This window comes from Acanthopagrus latus, chromosome 7, assembly GCF_904848185.1.
Source record: "Acanthopagrus latus isolate v.2019 chromosome 7, fAcaLat1.1, whole genome shotgun sequence".
Taxonomy (NCBI): domain Eukaryota; kingdom Metazoa; phylum Chordata; class Actinopteri; order Spariformes; family Sparidae; genus Acanthopagrus; species Acanthopagrus latus.
Genome location: NC_051045.1, coordinates 5,020,709 through 5,041,101, shown reverse-complemented (window position 1 = coordinate 5,041,101; position 20,393 = coordinate 5,020,709). Strand labels below are relative to the sequence as shown.

The window sequence follows — 20,393 nt, the reverse complement described above, 5'->3', positions numbered from 1 at the left end:
AGGTTTGTTTTTAAAATGCCTTAAGGTCTTGAAAATCAGATTGTTCACATGAAAGGTTAATGTGATTTGAATCAGAGCAGATCAAACCCCACCCACACAGTTTCACTTGTGTTTTACAGTTTCACTTACAGCCCAACCACAGATCAGTTCACATTTGTATGTGTCATTGGCTGAAGTCCCACACTGACTTTCATATCAGGTGATCGTGACGGAATTACAGGCAAGAAGGCTGCCAAGCCAGTGACCACTGTTCAAGACTGTGTGACGTTTGTAAGTGTGAACGCAGAGACGGCTCCAGTCGTGTTTGTAGCGACCCAACACGTGTTTCTTTAAAGCAACAATATGTAACTTTTTGACCTTAAAATGACTTCAAAATCATTCTGTTTCCATATGGACAGATATCGTAACTTGTCGCTAATATAACTGCTAACTGAGCAAGTTACCTTATCTGACATTACAGCCAATAATATTGTCACAGAAACCCTGGATTTGCATTTACAGCTGTGGTGTTGTACTGAGAAACTGAGGGGTATAAAATCACACTGTACCAATTCCTACATACTGCTGCTTTAAACCAAAACATGATCTTTTTCCTAACACGAACCAAGTGTTTTCATTCATTTTCATCCTTTAATGGTCTTCCATTACGTCCGCATTTCAATAAAACTACTAGAAGGTAGTTGCATCATATCATGAGGAGGAAATCTCATCCAACCAGTGAGCCTTTTCTTTCCCGGCACCTCGAGGGGTGGCGCACAACTCGCATCTGCTAAATCTGGCATATAGATTAAGTCAAGTTAATGTTTTTACGGTGTGTAATCACTAAATCAGTGTCAGAGGTCTTCATCTGAACACTACTTGAAAATCTTGTCTTTGCTGCTCTCCAGTGGTTTAACTTCTCACCCTGCTGCACTCATGCACAGGTGTAAACCCTGAGTCCAGTGACATCACTTGTCGGTCGTCTCCGAGGTGACGGCGAGGTGAAGCAGACCGCTGTTGGACAGAACTGGGTAACTAAAGCAACTGTTGGAACATTTCCCGTCGTCTTTGTAGAAACAAAAGTGCGTATTTTAAGCCAAAAACACAATCTGTCTCCAACTCTGATCAAGTGTTTCTTAACCAGACCTCAAATTCAACATGTCTGTGGTTAAGGTGGTTAAATGGTGCCACTAAGTGCTAAGTTGTTAGCGATTATCTGCTTATTTGCAAACTCAGCAGTCACAGAGCAGTAGATGTGTCAATTTGAGGTCATGTTTGTGTCCAGAAAACAAAAAAAGAAACCTTTTAAGCTTGCAGATCTCAGAGACTTCACCTTTGCGCGTGACCCCTTTCACATTACACATGGCCACTGATACACTGTCATTATGAAATATTGATTGTATTTGCTCCAAGGCGCCGCATCAGACGGGAAACAAGCGGTGGTTAAGAATAAACACTGAGACAGAAACCTCAGCAGACAGAATACAGGAGAGCTTGACAACAATCGCAGAGAGCAGAAACTTTCGCTTCCATCTGCCGAATCTGTAGGTGCCACGCTGAATATTTTATCGCTGAGGGGGAAGAGTGCACGCTGGCAGGGTATATTGTCTGTACAGTCGACTGTATGTGCAGGGATGAGTTGGATTTCTGCTGCTGGAACACATTTATAGGCTTTCTGGCAAATAAATGACCCTTCAGCTTTATATTCTGAACTGATTGATTGATTGATGTTTATACTATTGACAGTGCTGCAACCAGTGTGCAAGAATTGCATTCATCTATATTGTATAGTTTATTGATTTTCATGTCATGTGGTGTTGGAAGGTGAGGAGCAGCGTAGACATGAAGCCACTGACGGTTCGCAGCTGCTGCGTCTGGCATCACTGCTGGGCCGACGATACATTAAGGCAAATGAATACGTTTAAACTATACGGTTGTTTTCCTCGTCTGCGCTATTGAACCAGCTAATCTCCCTCTGAAAGACCTATTAAACATAGATGAGACTAAATGTAAAAAAACTGTGCTTGTTTATCAGGCATGATCTATAGATCTGTTTAAAAATGTATGTGACGACTCTTTTCCACTCTATCAGAAAACACTTTCTCATTTTGACCTTTGCCTCTTTATGTCATCACGTGTATTTGTTTTTTAACCTCCCTCCCTCGGGTCTGATGCCATTACATGGATTTCCAATGGCCCGGAGGATGGCGAGTGATTAAAAGCCAAATATCGCTGATGGTCCTCGTCAGCGTCTATAAAGCAGCGAGACGCTGATGGGAGCCGCTGTTTACTCGCTCGCACTGAATTTGAACCCCCTGCTCGTCTTAAATCGGACTTCCTGCGTCTGTCATTTCTGACCTCAAACCCGAGGCGTTCACTTTTTCATGAGCCGGGCCGCGTGCCGCCGGAGGAGCACCGGTCATTAATATTGCAGCACCTGTTGGGAGTGGTTCTTTTCAAGATTGTATTCCTCAGGCCTACACCACAGTGCATTAAAATATATATTATGTTTTCATGGAATAAATAAAAATCCTCCACACAGCACATTAGATCACTCTCTCCTTCCAGGAGGTCAGCCTCCGAGGCCGCTGAGTAAATTGCAGGTAAGAATCAGGAAGCATTTTACCCGCTTTCAGTCTCATATTCCTGAGGGCATGTCGATAGTTTCCATCTCCGTAAATAACTGCAGATAAAACTTTTATTAGTGAGCTGCTCTGGTAAAAGGTTCTGGCATCTGCTCTTTAGTGTTAGCGCACCGTGAAAGACTGCGTGTCTTCCTCACATGAACTAGCCGCGGTTTCCCCTGTTTCACCTCGTCCTGTATTCACATCTGTTGTTGACGATTTGCTAAGCCGCTGGTTTCCAAAGGGTTTTTTTTTGTTGTTTTTTTTTTGGAGCCTCTGCCAATTCAAACACACATGAACCGCCCGCAGACTCCAGCTATGGAAAGTCATTCACCTCTCAGCTTCACTTGTCACAGCATCAGGAATGAATGCAAATCAGCGCTTTTTGGCACAAGTTCCTACCTCCTCAGAGAGGTGATGTGCTCATCAGACAGGCCTCCGTCTTCCTCATTAATGATGAACAGTTTGTCCTTCAGCTCTCCTGGTTGCACCGGAAAACTTTTGAGGAAAATGTCTGGAAGAACAAAAGATTAGGGGAAAAAAGTTAACACACTCAAAAGGACGTGAAAGCTTTCCTTTAGACAGATCTTCCTCTTATCCTGCGATGAAATGACTTTAAAAAAAGCATTCTGAAGACAAAGGGTCCTTTGCTTAATTACTTTCCTCCAAATGCCTAAGGGAAATGCACAAATTTGCATTCCATCAAGTCAAAGCTGATGGGACTTTCTTTTCTTTTCTTTTTTTTTTTTTTTGTTTTACAGAAAATTCCTCTGCATAATTCAGGAGCGCTGCAAAGCTTTCATTAGGATCCAGCTTCAGGAGTTGTTGACACGTATGTAAAATACCTGGAGAACGGGACAAAACTTCAGCCAGACAGACGCTCAGGCGCTGATTTGGAAATCGTCACATCTAAACTTCCTTTTCGTTAAAGTTGTGCGCTTTTCAGCCGGGCCTGTGGTCGAAACTTTTCCTGACGCGAAACTCTCTGTTCTTCCCCGCGTAATTTTTAAAAGCTGAAAGCTCTTTGTCAGACATGTGGAAGGAATTCTTTGACATGTTGTAAAATAAACTGTCTGGAGGAGATCGATGCTGCTGTCCATTAAATATTAAGCTGCAGCCAGGAGACGTTAGCCTCTGTTACACAGCCTCGCCTTTTCCTCAATATGGCAGGTTTTCTCGTCACTCGAATCGAGCGTTTAAGGACAAAGGATGTTGGAAATGTGATTGTGATTTTGGGCTATTTGATTTATTAAAATGTTTCTGGATGTTTTGGGAGGTCAGTGTTTTGACTCTGAGCTGGCGGTGGATGTACGAATCAACGTCTGTGTGAAAAGAGTGATCTGGATGAGACCATGAAGCTACTTTGCAGACCTGGATGTGAGGATGCTGCTCAGCTGTACTGTGAATTTCACCCAGTGGTGACTCGTGGTACTGCAGTGAAAAATGTCCCTTTGGCCCAAACAGCATCTTGCCCATACAGCAGCATTATAAGTCTGTAAAACTGTTGACGGGACACCTCAAACTGCAAGCAAGGTCATTTGTTGATACATGGAGGTTTCACATTTGTAAAGTTTCGTAGAGTTTCTGGGCTGAGCTGGAAGACAGAGACACTGCTGAGTATATTCAGTGGGCTTTATAACCAGGAAGTAAACCCAGAAAATAGAAAACCGTGCAATTCTCATTGGACAGAACAGACGCCATCTTTGCCTTCGTCGTCTGGTTGGAGGTGTGTGACATTTTGTGGGCGACTTAAAAGTGGCTATAAGCAGTTAGCAGCTAATTCATAGAAGAGGATCAGCAAATGAAATTTGTCTGCAAACTGAGGAGGCAACGTGGTCTGAGAGGAGAGCAGCAGAGGAGGAGATAACAGGAACGGTAAATTATGTTATTTCCATGGTGTGCTGCAGTTCAGAAAGGCACTGCCCACTGCATATATTTTTATTTCTTAGCTTAGCATAAACACTGGAAACAGAATGCCTGGTTCTGTCCAGACCAAGTAAAGAAAACTTCACACGCTGGTTGTTGTACAGATGGAAACAAACAAGACAAACACATTGGCGAGCATTTCAGGTGCTTGTTTCCTTCCAGCTGAGCAAGGCTAGCTTCTGCCACTCTTTATGCTAAGCTAAGATAACTGGCTGCTGACTGAAGCTTCAAACTGAATGGACTGATATGAGAGTGGTATTGATCCTCTCATCTAACTCTCAGCAGCAAAGCCGATAAGTACATTTCTCCAGATGTCAAACTTCTCCTTTAACTATCCTTTAAGGCTGACTTCCAAAATAAGGATTAAAATGTTCTAATCCCAATCACCAAACTGATTGAAAATCTGCTCATGACAAAGTGAATAGAATAATCAGGTGAAAGGAGAAGCATAGCCGTAATCAACACGTCTCTAAATCCTTGACATTAAAGACTTGAGACAGTTATTCCCCCGTCAGCACCAACAGAGGCCGTCGTGTCACATTTTTAAATGAGGATTCACGACATCAAACACCCGAATAATGCTGAGCGCTACAAGCGTCCTCGGGAGAGAAAGGGTTACGGCTTCTGGCTGGCAAAAAAAACAAAACAAAACACACAAGTACAAGTCGAGCCCTTTGTTGATTTGCACTCAGACTAACTGTGCATTGGCCGAGCAAATTAGAGTATAGAGGTGTAGAGAGTCTCCCACTGGGTGCCGGAAGCCACAGGTGGACTTTTAATTAGCAGTGCGACATTTCCAGACATTAAACAGGCAGCGTGCAACGGGGGCTCTCGATGAAGAACCGCATCAGTCGGACACACAGTCTCAACAGAAATGCACCGTGATCGTGCAAACCCACAGCGGCTCTCAGCGAGTGGGGGAAAGATTTACTCAAGCACCGAGCTTCAGTGCACTTTTGAGGTACTTGAATGTTTATGCTGCACAGTACTTCAGATCCAGAACACTGTAGAGGGAACATTATGTTTTGTTTTGTTTTTAAAAAAAATCCACTTCAATTATATGACATTTTATGAAATTAATCCAACTTGAGACCCAACACAAAGAAAGCTTGTTTGGGTTCTTGTAAGACACCCAGCTTTACAAATACGCCACATTCCCACCCAAACGACGCAGAACATTTAGTCCCAGTGTGATTGTTTTCAACAGACTAGTTAAAGTCCAAATCCTGCTGATGTGTGAAGAAGCATTTTTGCGCTAGATTATCCAACAGCGATGAAATGGTTCCATCGGTCATGTACTTTCTTCTGTAACCCTCGTCAGTAAGTTAATTGATTTGCAGCTGTATTTTCTTTTTTTGATTGGTGGTTAAGATGCAATGCTGGAAGTACTTTTGACCAATTGGAAATGTTCAGCCCCTCCCCCAAAGTTCCTGTTCTTTTGAGAGGTTCTTCCTTTTTTGGGAGGGGGGTAAAAGAAATTTGCTCCAGAGGTTCTTGCTCTCTGGGGAAAGTTCATACAGTTCAAACAGAGCTACAGTTGCATTTAAATAGCTGTTTGCCCGAAAAGGTCAGAATGTCACACATCCCCAAAAATCGGGCGGCTGAACTGAGCTGTTATTTCTTATTTCCTGCATCATTAATCATTCCTTATGGGTCGTAGGGGCGGAGCTACAACACACCAACATCACAACATCATTTGATAACATTCAACAGGGTGGATATACATGCTGTGTCTCAGGGTCTGCATCCTTCTAAGGACCCGACCTTTGCGGTCTTCGAAGGTGACTCCTTCAGCCGTTGTTAAATTGGACGGTCTAGCCTTTGGAGCATTTCCTGGTTGCGTCGCCAGATGTTTTACCCTTAGGTCACGATTTCTGCCATCCAGGCCCGCGAAAGTGACAATCTACGCCACGCGATGGCACCATTTTCTCTCTTTCTTTCTTCTTTTTCGGGCTTGCAAAGAATCTTGGGATATGTGAGGCCACGAAGTATAGTAGCAATGCATCCTCCAAAAACAGGGAAAAGAAGGCCGCTGCATTTGGAGGAGGCTTCGGATTGGGACAGCCTTCGTGCGGCGTTGTGACTTAAGTGACCTTCAAATGCGACCTCTGAAGGATACAGACCCTGAATTGAGACACAGCAACAGACTGTTGTAATGGCTGTTGTGCACCAGTCTCACTAACGTCTAATCGAGAATATGTCTGGTTAAAAAGTTGCAAATGACTCAGGCGTGTGTTGACCGCCATCCGATGTGATCTGTCTTTCTGTTGGGGGAACAAAGACAGGCGCCGACCCGAGTCCTTCAAAAAGACATCCACAGTCCAGATGTGTTCAACGTTCCTCAGGCATGTATAGGCAACAGAGAGACACGGGGAAGGTCTAATTTTGCATGTGGGCAATGAAAAAAGTGATTAATGCATTTAAACTTCTTCAACTTCAACTGTAGGAGCACTCAGCTCCACCTTGACCAGCTGCAACAGGATCTGAATTCGTCTTTCACCGCTGATCTCAACGAAGGTGACTCACACTCAGACATACTGCAGCAGCGCGTCTGTGTGAAGACATTTCATTTGATCAGGCTCTATTAAAACTTAAACTGATTTAAATGTGTGGTGGCGTGCAGAGAGGAGACACACACACACACACACACACAAGCTTCTCTATCTGTCTTTCATCTGCTCTGCTGGTAGTTTCTTTTTTAAAGAATCCAATCAGAAAAATCAATATGAGCTACAATCTCTTTGCCAAAGGTCTTTTCGGATTCTTGTCGAGCACTTAACATACAACGCTATAAATAAGCACACGGATCATTACCGCGTTGTCCTGTGCACTGTTGATGCACCAGAGGAAACCACTGAACAAACGCACAGCACGGCAGTAACACAACCACCCGCTCAACTCGTCCAACTCCATCTGCCTCAGCAAGCAGCAGCCAAACAACATGATGTTTTTAAAGTGAGACTCTCGCCAAAATGCAACCAAGTCAAACCTTTGTGTAAACGCATAATTACGACAAAAGAGGCACTCTTAAGATTTACCGTTTTTTCGTTTTCAGGTCAAACTCATTTTCAGTGCTCATGGGAGTGCTACGGGCACTTTTACAATAGCATCAAAATCTCTATTTTTAAAACAGTAAGAAGTCTCGACACAACAGGAAACTTTGCTGGTAGCATCACCAGGGTCTCTACACATGAACACCAGCATTGAGAACATTGTTTGTGTACACAGAGTTTACTAAAAAGAAAGTTTTTGAACAACTCATGTTAGCAGTAGCTTGTTCTGCTCGCCGCCGTCCTGTCGATCTCAGAATGTGACGTAACCTGGAGGACAGTTAAGGTGGAACTACTGTCTTTCAGCAACAACTATCCACACGAGATCTCACGTGACTTTTCCAGCTTTTGATTTTAGTATTGTTTCTTATGTGAGGCTCCTTTTTCAACCTCAAGGTCAATATTGTTTTTTGCTAATGACAAAACAACAAATTATCTGTGCATTTATATGGAACTAAGCTTCAGGAGCGTTCCACCTTAACATGTTACGTCACATTCAAAGATCATCACTTCACTGGCAGGAAGGCGTCTAGCAGAACAAGCAACTGCTAATGTGAATTGTTCAGAAACTTTCTTTTTAGTAAACTCTGTGTACACAAACAATGTTCTCGATGCTGGTGTTCATGTGAAGAGACCCGAGACCAGACAGAGTTCCCCCCCCCCACTTTAAACCTGACGCTAATCAACAGTTCTGACCTTGCGTATTAAATGACTGATCACACACGTGCGTCACATGTTATCTGACGGAGGTGTGGTCTTTACTGTCTGCTGAGGTTTCTCATGCTTACTGGCTCCAGGTGTAACGGGATCAAGATGAATTAATAGTGTGGCGACAAACGAGATACGAGCTGAATAAACAGCACAAATTTAGGCAGGTATGTGGTGATAAACAGGCAAACAGGTGCGGGGAGTGTGTGTGTGTGTGTGTGTGTGTGTGTGTGTGTGTGTGTGTGTGTGTGTGTGTGTGTGTGTGTGTGTGTGTGTGTGTGTGAGGGAGTGTAATCGTGTGGAGGATGCCAAGAGGGAAGTGGAGACCTATTAACAGATTTTATTCATAGATGATTTTATTCAGAGTGAGCTGAATCCTGATGGACTTGCTTGTGTTTTCTTAAAACGATCGTATTTTATTTATAGGTGGGTCATAACTGTAGGCCAATATCGTCAATACAGATGCAGCAATTTAATATAACTGGGCTTTTTATTTTCAGTCCAAAATGTAGATACTTTTCTTGGATATTAGCATTTACGCCCACAATGCTAGAATTCTTCTAATGTCTTCTGACAGTTTGGATACAAGTACATTAGATTTTACATATAAAACATAAGAGATTATAAAATATAATGAATGTAAACACTAAACCTAACAATAGGTGAGCACACATTAGACCAAAGACCCCAAAATTAGGAGGATTTTGTCTTAAGGAGCCCGCTCCTGTATTTTTAGTAACACTTTTAAACCAACATAATTAAATGGCAAATGTACTGTTAATTAAACTTTAGTTAATTATTTCACTGTTAACACATAATGCAATCTGTTATAAACCATTCATGAATCTGTTTTTTTATTGAAAAGTTGTGTTACCATATTTTTGTATTTCAAATTTTGCAGTAAAATAAAAAAAAAAATCTTCACAGTCAATCAACAATCAAACTAGAATCACTGTAATCTAAATTCTCGCTCCTGTTTTCTTTCCTCGAAGTTGTTCTGACTTTTACAAAATGTGAGAAAGGTAAAATATTCTCTTCCTCCTTTTGCCGCTGCACTGAACTACCCAGTAACTGTTGAAATCAGCTTCACCTTGAACAGAATCTAGAAGATGTGATAGATCATAGTAAAACACTCACAGGTGACTTTTCTCTGGATGATGAGAACTTCTACTCGGTTTAGTTTAGACGATAGTAAAAAAAACTCTTTTGCTTTAACTTGTCATTTGGAGTTAAACACTGACTGCACAGTGTAATGGTGTTCAAAAAATGACTCCATGGACCTACAGATTGGTTCCCTGCAAACCTCACTTTCACAAACAGGGCTGGATGTATCGCTTCTGCAGCCGAAACAGGAAGAGGCGTTGTTTGCCCCCGTTCACGATCCTCACGTGAGTCTACACCGCAAAAGAAAAACAACCCCATCGGTGGAGGAGGAGGGAAAGAAGGTGAAGAGGGAGCGTGATAGAAACGGAGGTGAAACAGGGGTGAACTTGATGGAGAGCGCACCGTGTGTTGTGTCAAAATCTGTCCCCTCGGCGATGCGCGTTTCCCCCTGATCGCCGGGATCTGAGAAGGTGTAACACCGTCTTTCCTCCCTCTGGATCAGTAACAAAACCTGCCCACTTATTAATACTGTCAAGGTGTTTTCACTCTGCCTGCTCATAGCACTGACATCACAGTTTCTGCTGCTAACGCTGCCTTTGTGACAGCAGTGCCAACGGTAACACTACAGGGAAACACTCGGAGGGAAGGACGCTGAAATGTTGTCTGCATCCACTTTAGGTGACATCTTCTATTTTCGTCATGGAGTTGTTGTTTTTTGTCATACATGAGTGTATCGTACATCTGATCCTTGCACGTCCGCTGTTGTTGGATTTAATTATCGGTCGCACGTGTCACCCGGTGTTCTCCTCACATCTCACGTCTTTCCTCCGTAGCACCGTCCGTTCGGATCTCATCTCAAGCTGATGTAATTCTATTATGTATTTCAATTTCCAGGGCACATTATCTGTGTGGTTGCACACTACAAAAAAACTCTGATCCTGCAACTTTATTAAGTTACAGATCTGAAGTCTTTCCTCCTCCACTGCTCTTCTCTGTGTCAGTGTTGATATGACCAGAGGAAGAGACGCAGCCTGACAGAGAGTTCCCCTTGTTTTTCAGATGTCTACAATTTTTCTAAAGCATGCAGCAGAAGGATGCCTGGCCTCGGGTTGCCTGCAGGCTGTCATCACTCAGCTGCTGCTCCCTGACACAACCAAAGTTTCCAGGTCAGGGGAGGAGCAGCAACTCCGACTGCTGAGGTATTCTGTATCAAGACGGGGGAAATCGCTGTCGCCGTCCCTCACATTTCCCATCTCCCATCTCCCATCCATATTTCATGACCAAGTGAACTCTAATTAAGTCGCCGGTCCGCGCGCTCACACTGATTCCATTTAGCAGCCCCGCCAACCAGCGCCGCGTCAGTATCGCCCTCACAGTTGGAGGAGCTCGCGAGGACGGAGGCTTCTGAAATGCCCCCCCGCCCTCCTCCTCCTCCCGGATTCTTGAAATATACAAAGCACGTACGCTCAGTTAATCAAAAGTGAAAAGCCATTAGGTGAGACGTAGAGTATGTTCCACTTCACAATAGCTCTTGTGGATTGTTTGGGCAGTTATGGCTTCTGCAGGACCGGTGACACACTGCCCCCTGCAGACACAGAGCGGGAACATCCATCTGCTCGCTCTGCAGCTGCTGCGGCATCGTTACACTGCCAATCGTCTTAAAAGAGCAAAGTGGCAACGTTTATAAGGTCCTCCTTAAAAGACCTCTCAGGTCAGCCTCTCTTTAACTGGGCATTTAAAGCCTGATTTATGAAAATTAATGAGGCTGATATTAACACCGCCTCTGCAGAGATCCTTCCATGTGGTGCCTCCCTCTGGTGGAGGTGCTTCTCTTCACACCACGGCCTCCAATCCACAGACGGATCGAGCTCCTTCTACTCGAGTTCATCCGGAAGAATGCTTTTTCATCACCACACGGAAATTAGACTTATTATTTTGCCGAGAAAATCCAATCTCCGTTGTAAAAGAGCTGAAAATGATCTGCTGCGGGGGACAGTATTTTATAAGCAACCTCACCTCGACACTCAGCAACACATCTATTGTCGGGCTACTCACTGAAGTTGTGTGCAATCTTCTGGTTGAGCATAATGTGCTGGGTATTACTCGGCTCCGGCGCGCCCGGCGTCCCCAGATCTTTAACGGCAAATTGCTCATATAAGCGGGATGTGTCGATTTCAATCCTCCTGGTGCTTCCTTGTTGTATCCAAAATGATTTTGCAATCTGCCGAGACACAAATTAATTCAGCAGTGTTTTATGAGGAAATCAATGTTAACATTACCAAAGAGCAACACCGGGGAAGCAATAACTGACAGACACAGCAAAGAATCATTCTCAGCAATGATGCAATGAGGAATAATGAACTGAAACCAAGCTGGAACTATCTTTTCTGTGTTGGCTCCTCAAAAAAACAAAAAACGCCTCATTAGAATATGACTAATTCCCACTGATGAGATCCTTTTCTTTGCTTTACACTGAACTGCAATCAAAAGTTTTACCTTCTCTCCGGCGACCACATCCCAGTGGAAAGCCTTGGTGCGTGCTTTTTTGAAAGGTGACTTCATTCTGAAGGGTAAAGGTGGGGCGGGTGGTGGTGGTACGATGGGCGGGGGTGGAGGCGCTCTCATGGAGGATGGGCTCTGGTACTGAGCCTCGGGGACCGTGGGGGAGGGTGTGAGGGCGGCGTGAGCAGGTGAGGGCCGAGGGGAGGCAGGTGAAGGAGAGGGTAATGACAGGACGGAAGGCAGAATATCAGAGGTCTTCCTGGGGCTGCGAGGTTTAGGGACGGGCTTTGAAGGATCAGTTTGACCTGCGTCACCGGCTTGTAATTGATCTCCACCACTTGAAGCAGAGTCTGCGTTTTCATTATCAACCGGAGGACTCGTATCTCCACCTCTGGGCTCTGGATCTGTGTCTGAGTCCTCTGACTCTTCGGCTATGCTGATGTTTCGCAGGCCCATCGTTTCCATGAACACGTGTTCACCCATGGACTTCCTCTTCCAGTCCGAACACAGTTTGTGGATGGCCTGGACCCAAGCATCTCGCTCCGTCTGGACGGACTCAGGGTCGGATGTTTGCTCGGGTAGAGGCACCCGGAACCTGCAATAAATCAGCTAAACTTAATTCAGCAGAGACAAGTGACTGAAAAGAAACACTTTGATAAAGCTGTAGATAAACACAGCTGATGTTGTAATTATTTCCTCGTCTTAATCTCCACTCACTGGTACTCATTTTTGTGGGTGATCAGAGTGAACGTGTCGAAGTTGGGAGGTTTCTACACTCTGGTGTCGCCGTCTGAAAGGTGAATCACGGTGGACACGGGCACCGTGGGCGGCGCCTCGCCATCTGCGGGGCCTCGTCGCCTGAAGGGGACCAGAGTTAGCTGGCCTGGGTGGAGCTTGACCTCATATCTGGGACAAAATAGAGAAGGAGCGTTATAAGCCACAACAACACCATGTACGAACACATGTGCCCAGAGTTAGAACAGAATCAGGCAACAAAACTTTTAAATATATCGCCCCTGATTCCTACAGAAGGACCTGAAATTGTCAGAGTTGATCAATTTTGAAATATCTCCAGATGTTCTCGATGTTTTAACGGAGACCTCGGGGCATTTTCCATTTCCAGTCGTGATTGTGTAGCGACTCAAACAGGAGGTTTTGGACGAGAAGTCAGCACATCTCCAGCCATGTTTCTGACAATCAAAAAGGTATTTTAAGCTAAATCGCGATGTTTTCCTAACCCTTACCAAGTGATTTCTGTGCCTAAACCTAACCAGAGCACGAGCACAGCTTTGTCACAAATTAATCTAACATTACGAATGTCGAGAACGCTGGATGACATCTGCAACCAGTAATCAAGTCTAACATCAGCGGAGGTGGAATCAAATCTGAACCTGAAGAAGCATAAAGTTTCAACATATCTGTCGGTTGCAGAAATGTTGAGTTGCCACAAATAATTTCTCATCACTGACAGCTTTTGCAGCTTTACATAACAGACATAAAAGACACGTCCGTACTTGACCCATCTGAAGGATGCCAGGCCGCCTCGGTGGAGCAACAAGACGCCTTCCCGAAGGCTCTGTGATGCTTGAGGCTGCTGGAGTGTTTCTGCATTTCCCTCTCCAGGGTCACTGTATATGTTCCCGTAAATGATTTGATTGATGAGCTGAATGATCTGCACAAAACAGAAAGAAACATCAGCAGGAAATGACATCAGTAACAAGTGGCCACAAAGGAAAACAAATAATTACGTCATTCATCGTCTTATAAGCATAAATTATTGGCATGTAAACGACAACGACTCGACAGAGTCTCAGCGAGTGAATATATTTAACATGGGTTTCCATCTGCTGCGGTTTAAACGCTCAGGGAAATAAATTCACCTTGTGTTTGTCCTCTAGTGAAGTGGCTTCCAACTCGTAGTCGTGGTGTCCTTTAAAGGAAATGGTGAACCTCGAACCTGTTCCATCATCACAACTCTTGACTTTGGAGAAGGGGAACTGTCGCTTGATGATGCCTTTCTCGATGTTGCACAGCATTTTGGTCTTGAAATCAATCTGGGTCGTCACAATGAGAAGGTATTTAATTGGAATTAGCACACATCTGCTGTTTAAGAGCTAATTTGATGTCCTGATACAGTTTTTTAGCCACATCTCAAGAACTATTGGATGGATTGCTATCGATTTTTTGACAGACACATTTCATGGCAGAGGATGAATCCTGACGTTTGCTCTGGAAAAATTATCTTAAAAGTGCATTACATAAGAATTAGCCACCTCTCTGGTTCATACTTAAAACAAATGGGGGGGCTGCATGTCACGCCACTAACTGCTGCTAACTGCAGCTGCAGTCAGCTAGTTAGCTCGGTTAGCGGCGCAGCTTGCAGTCTGGACTGGGTGCTCGGAGCAACGGGGGAAGTCATGTTGTTTCTACCACTTGCACAGGAGATGTTAGTCTCGTTTCCTGGTTTCTCTCAACTCACCTGAAAAACCCGCTTCTGCCACCTGTAGCGGCTGTGCTTGTGAACGCTGAAGTTGTACTGCGAGCGCTGCTGTTCCTGCAACGACACCCAGAAAAAAAGCCAATTGTCATTTGTTGTGGGAAAACACCTTTTAGTAATGCGAGGGATATTATCTTTTGTCCCCTGACAATTTCCTGGTAAGGTGAGGCATAATGTCTTGTAAAGAAAAGGTGGAGGATTCAGATACTTCCACTACTTGAGGAAATGTTCTTAGTTGCATTCCATCACTCATCAAAGTTTACTGGAACTGATTAAAGTGGTTAGCGACAAATTTTTTATTTTAAAACCGATCCAGCAGGCTGAGCAGCTTATCTACAAAACAACTACTGAGGAGCAGCACACACACACGCAAAAGGGAACAAGTGTGTTTGTTACAAGACAGGTTTCATGCAGAAAGTAGGTCATTCACAAAGCATAATAAACGACATCACAGCGAGAGTAAAATGAGGAGATGGATACCGCTCTCATGTCCGTGTGATTTAGTTTCACGTAAGCTTTGAAACTAGAGGCCGGAGGAAACAGTTCGCCCCACTCCCTCCAAATAAAGCTGACTAAATGATATGTTGTATTCGGTTTGTTTAATGAGCAAACAAGAACAATGTGGTCACAGTAACGTCTCTGAGTCTTGTCACTGTGAGGTTGTCAGATAAGAAGTGAGCTCCGTCTGAGGAGCAGCGATGCCATTTTTCCTCCACGGTGGGCGACTGGACGGGGAACTTGATCCCATTTTTCATCCAATTCTCCAGGAAAAAGTTGACACTGTATATTCATATTTCCATATCATGCAGATATGTTGAAACTGTTGAGGTGTGGTTAGGTTTAGGCACAATAACCACTCAGTAAAGGTTAGGCAAACAACATGATTTGGCTAAAATAACCTGCTTTTGTTGACCTAAAGACGGCTGCAACATCTCTTGACCTGCTGCTAAATTTACTCAGTTGAAGTGAAGCAGTGGTCTGTAAATTCTCAGTTGCTCATATACATGTCATGTAAATGTAATATGATAGGTAATGTAGAATATATGATAAAGATGTAACTTATCCATCAGTGGTGGACACAGAAAGGACACTTCATCATGTTTTATCTACCACAGGGGCATCTGAGAGGAGACCACCCAGCTCCAAACACTTCGCCTTTCTCCTCGAAATGAAATAGAAAACTGTGCCGAATGCAAACTCAGGTCAATGTGAGAAGTATGTGATCAAAGCTCAGGTCATGATAGTGATACCTCTTCAGCCAGACTCTTCTGATGGAGCAGCTTCTTCTCGTCCTTCCTGGCCAGGTTGAGCGCGTCCTCGATGGACAGCTCTCCGTTCTTCACCATGTTCATGATGCTCAGCTGCATCTCGTTGCTCAACTGAAAGCACAACGACAACAGGGAACAATGATGAGCTGCACTAACACACGTACGTGTGTCTAAGAAACTGATCTCTAAGTCTAACCTGGATGATAAAGATTAAATAGATTATGTTTACAAAATATTTCCCAAAGTATTCACGGTAAATAGACTAAATTTAGCCCTTTAAAGCGGCTCCGTGTTATGTGAAACTCAGTTTTAATAATCAGGATCAGAATCAGTATTCGTTTATTGTCCCACAAATGGGGAAATTTGTTTGCCACATCAGATATGATGCCACATACAAAAAGCCCAATAACAATAGCATAAAGATAAACAATATAACTAAAAAGATAGGGAATAGAATAGACTTGTATCTACATATAAACATGATATTGCCCAAATTAAAAGCTGATTTTTTTCTGCATAAACAAGCTGTTCTAGGAGGAAAACCCTGTTTGAGGCCAGAAAGGTGGCGGGGTCCGCCACATATAAACAAAGTAAAACAGCGTGACAGTTTGTTTATTCAGTTAATTCAGTCGTGAAAACCACAAGTTTGTTTATTTAGTTTCTTCTGTTGCTTCTGATTGAAACAACCTCCCTCAAATCTACACAGTGCAGCTTTAAAAGGAATAAATGGTGTGTGACCATTTTATAACTTCCTTCAGGGCTTTCCATGCTCTTCCATTTAGCTCTAACAAATACCACCCAGAAACACTCCCTCTGCGCTCTTCAAGAGATGTGCGAGGGTTGATAAAAAGGCCAAAGATTAGTCAGTATCAGCTCGGTGGAATTATAAAGAGGAACCACTATGTTAGCGAAGTACAATCAGGCGGTGCATCTTGTCAAACACATGCTGTTACAGGAACATGCTGCCTTCCGTAAATCACTCACTGTATGTCTGGTTTCTGGGTAAAAGCAAAAGGTCCCGTTGTGGGAAACTACTAACAGCAGGGAAGTCAGCTTGAATTGAGGAAGTGAAAAAATGCCACGAGAGTCTCCCCTCCTGCTGAGGCGAACCTTTGTATCCTCCTGAGGGCTCAGGAGTGACGTTAATGAAAGCGAGAGGACAGTTTTCCAAGGAGCTGAGTACAGTAAGGCTGTACAGTAAAGCCAGTGACAGCTGCAGAAACATTTCCAGCTCTCAAACAGATGGTGAAATAGAAATTGTCCACTTGCTATTTAAAGAATTTGCTGCTTTGTCTAAAAATATCTTAAAACTTCAGTCTTACCTGTGGCAGGTCCTCAGTGTGTCTGTCCATCCTGGACAGATTCTCTCTCTTTTTGGATCCTAAACTTGGCATTGTAACTTTTTTTTAGGTTTCCCCACAATAATCCATGCAAACGCTCAGTCCAAATCTGATCCTCTTTTACAGCAACGACCTGAAAGATATCTTGTTTTTGAGTGTGTCTGTGTGTTTTTTTTCCGCCTCATGCAACACCTGAACAAGGATCTTCCTCTCCGAAGGTAAACTGCTGTGATTTGTGTCACGCAGCTCAGGTTACATTTCTGCCAGGTGAAGGCAGGCAAGGGTTGTTTGAGCCACACCCACAACAACACAAAGGCTTTATCTCTTTTCCAAGTCAGCCTGCATGTTTCCACTTGCAGGACAATGTGTCTTATCAGCTGCACAGCCGGCTCTATCCAGCAGAGAGCGCCAAGAAACATGCGGCTCTTTCCCCCCAAAACCCATAATAATACAATACAACCTCTTATTTCAAGGTGTCATCACTCCATAATACAACTCTTAAGTATTGTAAGTGTTGCTGTTAAAGGATAATTAATTATTTTACTTTTCCTCTTATAAAAAAAACTGGAATCTTTAAGTTTAAGAAGAAAAATATTATTAGTATTAAATAGAAAACAAATTAAATCAATAATGTCAAATCAGACATTTTGGACACAGTACAGATTTTTTTTTTTTTTTTTTTTTTTTTTTTTTTTTTTTTGCTAAAACTCAAAGATTCAAGTTTTTCTATAAATGAATAAATAATGGTTTTAGTTTACTTCCAAACTTAAGAGATTGAATTTGACTTAAACTTTAAAAGACAGTGAAGACGTGAGTGGCCTTGAAACTGAGTTTTCTCAATTTTACTGTTTTTAACGTGCAATACAATTTATCTAATTGTCTTTATCCACAAGAAAGAAAACAATTTACTGTATGAGCCTTATTGTACATACAGGTAAACTCACCTGCATCACCTTCTCATTATTTGCCGATTGATGAATGCACATGTTAGTTTTCTAACTGGCAGATTGTGCAGGACACAAAGGTTGGAGTGGATTTTATGCCTCTTTAGACTGATTATACAACCCAAGAATATTATTATCTACATACCTAGAAAAAAAAAAAAAGCTCATTCTTCTAATCAGGTTGCACTGATGATCAGGTATTTGTCTCACAAGAGTGACGTTGGAGATTAAAATGAATGATTGGAGGAAGAATCAAGAGAAATGCACATCAGACATCTCAATAATTAAGTTGTGGCTTACTTGGTGTTAGTAATCAGTCTGACAGCTGATTTCCTGTTTGTTATGATTGTTTGTTTGTCTGCTGACTGCATGAACTACACCTGCTGGTTATCAGTGGCTGCATGTGGTTTGGTTTGCACCACAATTACTTAAGTAACTAATGAGTAAGTGAAAATATCACCTCATTCAACAGAAAGACACGGAGGGACTCCACCTATGAGATGTGGATTAACAACAACAACAGTGTCGTTTTATACTTTCATCAGTCAGTGAATAAATTTATGAGAAGTTACTCACTGATATTGGACTTTAATCTAAATTTTTACCTAGAAAAATTGTAAAAAAAAAAAAAAAGAAAAAGAAAAAAAAAGAATAGGTCAAATAAGTTCATTTTTCATCCTGGAACAGAGACGCATGAGTAGGAATACATCAGCTCAGGGATTTTTTTTTATTTTATTTTATTTTATTTTATTTTTTTATGTTCCAGTGAAAAGGGACGGAAATTTTCCAGTTTAACATTCCCTGACCCTTCACCCACCGTCATCATCCCTCCATCCACAGTATTAATTGTCAGATAGCATGAAAAGAGCTTATAGAAGAACAGACACACACACGTTAGTGCAAAGGATGAAAAATACTTTTAATTTAGAGGTAAAAAAAAAACAAACAAAAAAAAAAAACACTTAACAGTCTACTTCTTCTACTTCTTCCTCCCTCTTACAAAATCCACTGACTTGACATTGCAGCACAGAGTTCAGACGTGTCATTATGAAAATATTCCAATAAAAATGTTTACTGGAATGACTTCACTCTAAATGTTGGCATTCATGAGGAACGGGAATTTCCAGCGAGGAGACATCGGAGAAATCGAGTCCTCGTACTTTGTGGGTGCAACCGGCTCCTGTACCGTAACTGCAGGAATACGCGCGCAACACAAACTGAGAGGCAGCTTCTGTGACTCGGTGTGAGCAAACAAAAACAAATAAACACAAAACAAAACGCGCACAGGGCTCGCTTTCACCGCTGATGTCATGCGCATGCGCAGTGGAGCAGTCGAGCACCAGCAGCAGTTACACGGTGACCGTGCGGGAAAACCCCCGCGTGAAAAGTTCTCGGGGAATCCCTGGAACCGGTGGGACTCCAGGCCGAACCCGAGAACAGGGCTGGTCGACAACAATGACAAACAATCGATCCTTTCAGAAGCTTCACAAGAAATCAGACAGTTCACAGTAAAACAGTTTATTTATTTATTTCTAACTAATGTTTATGTTTTACTCCACCTCGGCCCAGTGTGACACCACAGAGCTGCTCATGTTCATGCATCAGTAATAATCCAACATGTATAGTATGATGCTGACAGTAGGGGCCACACCTGTCAGATACTTTAAAGGATAAGTACGCCCAAAAATGACAATTCAAACAGCTCGTCCAGCATAATCCAAGTCTCCAGAAGCCTCATTTGGAAAGACATCATTTACATGTTAAAGGTTAGTGCATCCACTTCAGACCGGGAGCACGCTGAAGCTTTTATCTCAGCAGCTACAGTGAAGATTTCGGCTTAAAAATTAGTATAATTTACAATTTTTTCAAGTCAATTTGGGATGTCGTGGCTCCTGTGGAGACTGATTACTCCAAACAAGCTCATAAAGCATTATTTTGGGGTTGTTTTCTTTTAGGATTTAAAGGTGCAATATGTAAAAAGAAAAAAAAAATGGCCACCAAATAAGGGGCAGCATATCAAAGTAACAGACAACTGCTGTTAGCCTGGTTATCTCAGCCAGCAGTCTGGACTGGTGTGCAACTCTCATCCAGAGGGATGAACAGCGGCGAGATGTCTCACTCTGTAGATAAAAAAAACAGGGCGTCCCTTTGTGAAAAGGGAGGCTGCAGCGACGCACCATTACAAAAAAAAAATGTGGTTTTGGTCGACCTGTCAGTTTTCGTTGAGTCTGGAATGAGACTCAAAATTCCACTTTTCTTACAAACTGCACCTTTAAGGTCAGTGAAGATCTTTCTCTCCTGATTAAAATGTCTACATAATGCACCTTTAAGTCAGCTGATACTGTTTACTTGTATGCATTTTAAACACCTGCACTTCTTTTGGAGTGTTCTCGCTGTGATTTTGCGGCTGAACTTTAACCTTCACTGCAGTTTGAAAATGCAGAAATAACT

At 42.9% G+C, this 20,393-nt stretch overlaps 2 protein-coding genes and 1 long non-coding RNA gene across 3 annotated transcripts in view; 1 reads left to right on the top strand and 2 right to left on the bottom strand.

Annotated features, from left to right (window-relative positions):
• LOC119022270 (formin-like protein 13) overlaps positions 1–12,482 on the bottom strand; it is a 37,081-nt gene extending 24,599 nt beyond the window's left edge. The window contains exons 1-3 of the mRNA XM_037102954.1: positions 11,888–12,482; positions 11,447–11,612; positions 3,006–3,117 (exon numbers count right to left, since the gene is read on the bottom strand). Of these exons, the coding sequence (XP_036958849.1) occupies positions 3,006–3,117; positions 11,447–11,612; positions 11,888–12,376 (767 nt within the window). The 5' untranslated portion in view covers positions 12,377–12,482. The remainder of the gene's footprint in view (positions 1–3,005; positions 3,118–11,446; positions 11,613–11,887) is intronic.
• On the top strand, positions 15–1,476 carry LOC119022276. Its single transcript, XR_005075874.1, has 3 exons — positions 15–270; positions 924–1,010; positions 1,393–1,476. It is a non-coding gene; the product is annotated as an uncharacterized LOC119022276 (long non-coding RNA).
• Positions 12,348–17,281, bottom strand: LOC119022273. The gene is made up of 7 exons (XM_037102961.1): positions 16,981–17,281; positions 15,641–15,769; positions 14,373–14,447; positions 13,774–13,947; positions 13,408–13,565; positions 12,611–12,799; positions 12,348–12,488 (listed from the first exon to the last, which is right to left on the bottom strand). The coding sequence occupies exons 1-6, from the start codon at positions 17,050–17,052 to the stop codon at positions 12,664–12,666; spliced, it is 744 nt and encodes a 247-aa protein (XP_036958856.1). The 5' UTR covers positions 17,053–17,281; the 3' UTR covers positions 12,348–12,488; positions 12,611–12,663.
• Positions 17,282–20,393: the final 3,112 nt, after the last annotated feature.